This window comes from Nicotiana tomentosiformis, chromosome 5 (assembly GCF_000390325.3).
Source record: "Nicotiana tomentosiformis chromosome 5, ASM39032v3, whole genome shotgun sequence".
Classification (NCBI taxonomy): Eukaryota; Viridiplantae; Streptophyta; class Magnoliopsida; order Solanales; family Solanaceae; genus Nicotiana; species Nicotiana tomentosiformis.
This window is the reverse complement of record NC_090816.1, coordinates 93,442,017-93,445,800: the sequence shown is the minus strand read 5'-3', so window position 1 is coordinate 93,445,800 and position 3,784 is coordinate 93,442,017. Positions and strand designations below refer to the sequence as shown.

General features: G+C 33.9%; 1 protein-coding gene across 1 annotated transcript; it reads left to right on the top strand.

Moving 5' to 3' along the window:
• Positions 1-592: 592 nt before the first annotated feature.
• LOC104090108 (aquaporin PIP2-2-like) lies at positions 593-2,590 on the top strand. Its single transcript, XM_009595158.3, has 3 exons — positions 593-1,267; positions 1,716-1,856; positions 2,153-2,590. The coding sequence occupies exons 1-3, from the start codon at positions 677-679 to the stop codon at positions 2,270-2,272; spliced, it is 852 nt and encodes a 283-aa protein (XP_009593453.1). The 5' UTR covers positions 593-676; the 3' UTR covers positions 2,273-2,590.
• Positions 2,591-3,784: the final 1,194 nt, after the last annotated feature.

Below are 3,784 nucleotides of genomic sequence, written 5' to 3'. Positions count from 1 at the left end.
ATAAGTTTAAGCAAAATTATTTTCAAATTTAGAAAGAAGTCATTCCTTTTATGAATGAACCAAAAAGGAAATAAGTTCATAAATTGGGATGGAGGTAGTACCAATTTATTTATTTGCCTATTACTCTGCCAGTCACATTTTATGTTGTATTTTTTAGCTGAATATAGAGTTTAAGAAAAAAAAAAGAAATTAAAATTTTAATTGAAAATAAATCATAGATAATTATATATAGATCATCTCATTTAGAATAAAATTAAATTAATTTAAATAAAAAAATGTCATTTTTCTACCTTGTTCAAATTTGAAAGTGCCAAAAATAACGCTAACTTCATGATCTCCTTTTGGTTTCAAATTAGATGAGCTATTGCAATATTGCCAATTTTAAGGATATTGGGAGATAATGGAATGAAACTCTAGCCTCATCAGTTTGAAATGTTTTTGGGAAGTAATTTACTTTATTCCATAAAAAATATATAGGTAGATTTTGCAAAATAAATGAATAACCTTATTATTATCATGCTAAAAAGTGAGATACGAAAGATCGAAACGTGACAATAAAATAAGGGTCCTTTCCCCTATATAAACCTGTATATCTCTCACTCTGTTCTACCCACACTTCTCTCTCTCTCATAAAAAAATATTAGTATTAGTCAAGAAAGAAAATACATAGTGGTAAATGGCAAAGAACGTGAATAGTGAAGGGTCGTTCACGACCAAAGACTACCAAGATCCTCCGCCAGCACCACTGATAGACCCAGAGGAGCTAACCCAATGGTCTTTTTACAGAGCACTCATTGCTGAATTCATAGCCACTCTTCTATTCCTTTACATAACGGTTCTGACCGTCATTGGTTACAAGAGCCAAAGTGCAACGACAAGTGATCCTTGTGCTGGAGTTGGGGTTCTTGGTATTGCTTGGGCCTTTGGTGGCATGATTTTCGTCCTTGTCTACTGCACCGCTGGTATTTCTGGTGGTCATATAAATCCAGCAGTCACATTTGGACTATTCTTGGCCAGGAAAGTATCCCTAATTAGGGCACTCATGTATATGGTGGCTCAGTGTTTGGGAGCCATTTGTGGCGTTGGATTAGTTAAGGCTTTCCAATCAGCTTACTACCACCGTTATGACGGCGGAGCCAATATGCTCTCCGACGGTTACAGTCACGGCGTCGGATTGTCGGCGGAGATCATCGGCACTTTTGTTCTTGTTTACACTGTTTTCTCTGCCACTGATCCCAAGAGGAATGCTAGAGATTCTCATGTCCCTGTAAGAATATATTAATTATTAATTTCCATTTGCTCCCCCTAGATTAATCCTTCTTATATATGGAGCAAGTATGTTTTTTAAGTTTATTCCTCAACTTCCCATGTGTTTTTCAATCCTTAACTTGATAATTAAATATGTCATAAGAAAAAGAAAAAAGTATTTGAGGGTCATAGTAACTACACCTTTTCATATTTGAAAATAATTTAAACAAAATATATTTGTCACATTTGGTTCACAAGTTCAAGTATTTATTTCCTTATGTTGTACAAGCGCAAATAGTCCATTGCATCTCCATATAGTTGTTTTACTTTGAACTTTGATTGGCTTGCCCTTTTTTGTCCTTCTTAATATGGCACACTTCAAAAGTAGAGTTTAATATATAGTATTAAATTGATCTGGAGTATCTTGTTAGAGCAATGAATATATACGTGGTTTTGTTGAATACTAGGTGTTGGCACCACTCCCAATTGGATTTGCAGTTTTCATGGTTCACTTAGCCACCATTCCGATTACCGGCACCGGAATCAACCCGGCTAGGAGTCTTGGCGCTGCCGTTATCTTCAACCAACACAAAGCCTGGAAAGACCACGTAAGCCCCTCTCCCTTTCTTGCATTTAAGTTATATATATCCACTCATACTTGGTGCAATTTGACGTGACTTACAAGGTTACTAATTACCTTATCTTCGAGGTTATTAATTTTACTAATAAGTGACTTGATAGTGTAACAATTTTATATTGCAACGTAGAGAAGTGAAACTCTTTAAAGATTTATGATTTTATAGAAAACATTGTAAAATTTTAAGAATAAACGTATGTGATATATATATTTCACTATTTATTACTTAGTACTTTGTGTTGATTAATTTTTTTCATGTTTTGGTAGTGGATCTTTTGGGTAGGACCTTTCATTGGAGCAGCCATTGCAGCATTCTACCATCAATTCATATTGAGAGCAGGTGCAGCTAAAGCCCTTGGTTCATTCAGGAGCAGTTCTCAAGTTTGATGATTATGAATGATAAATTATTGTTGTACTCTATTTATGTCAATGTTTTGTTTTAGTGGTTTTAATTTCTAGCTCTCCTTGTCCCAAGTTATGATGGTTTAGAATATCATGCGCAATAGTGGTGTTGTACTTGAGAATTTGAGAGCCAAAGATGTGTAGATTACAAATGTATTGTCTTTGGAAAGGGAAAGTTTTTTTTTTTTTTTTTTTGGTATTCCCTTTATCATTAACAATTGACCTTTGGGTCTATACTTTGTGTTTAGGAGTATCTTTGTATTTTTCAGTTCTTTATCTTAATTCGTTTCACTTTATGCTTCAGCCCAATTTTCATCTCTGTTCTTTGGATAATTATTTGCCTGTGTGTTGTTATAGTTCTTACAGAATCACTTTTGCACATTATTCAATCGTAGTCTATTTCAAAGATAGAATAAATTAAACAACGACGAATCATATATCTTATCATATCCCAAGGATTAAATTTTCAAAAAATCTATAACCAAGTCTTTATATCTAATCTTGTTTTTTCTGGGAGGGATGGGTGTTGGCACTGCTGGGTTGTAGTTTCTTTTTTTCTTTTTTAAAGGCATTCGATATGTGAAATTCATGGCACTACTAACTCAAATTCCCACCGTAAAAATCCACAAAGGGAGCTAAAGTGTTCCCTTGCTACCAACATATTTTTTGCTCTTTCATAGTTAATAATACCAGACTTTTGATTAAGAAAGAGAAATTCCAACTATTTTATTACCTACCTTAGTAGTGGTCGCGGAGAGTTAGTTTCTTTAGCGAATAGGTATTTAAAAAGAGTATTCTCGTGGACATGTTGGTTGAATTTAATGTAGTAAACCTGCCCAAAAATGCATGATTAGGTCTTGTCTGAAGTTAAAAATGGGTGAGGAGTAATAATCATATATGACAAGAAGTTCCGCCAACCAGCAATGATAAAAGCAGCTATCAACTACCAATCAGGTAGTATAGCAGTTCTTTTTTCTTTTTACTCAAGTAGTTGGATCTCACCTCACTTTCCTTGAGTTTTACTCATGTACAAAGTCTAACGAAATAGTATATAGTAGAGTCCTGAACGTTGTTTTTTTGGACTCAAAGCACAAAATAGATTAAAAAAAAATTGATGAACAATTTATATATAACACATTTCTTCCTGTACCTTAATGACACGTTTGTCAGTTAAGGTATAGTGCATGAGTTACATGCGCTATATGTAAATTTTACTGACCCACAAATAATTCATCTGAACTTTACTGACCTACCAATAATTGAGGGTACAACGCATGTATGATACGCGTTATATATAGCGCCTATTATGCATGCGCTATACCCTCAATTATTATATCTCCAGACTGATTTTTTGCTTATTTAAAGAGTTTCATAATTTCGGTAAAAATCATTTAGGATCCTTCAGGTCTTCCAAAATATTTGTTTGCTTAACTTATTTTGCATTTTGTCATAATGTCCGAAGAGCGAAAAATTAGGGTTGCATTATATTGGGGGAGT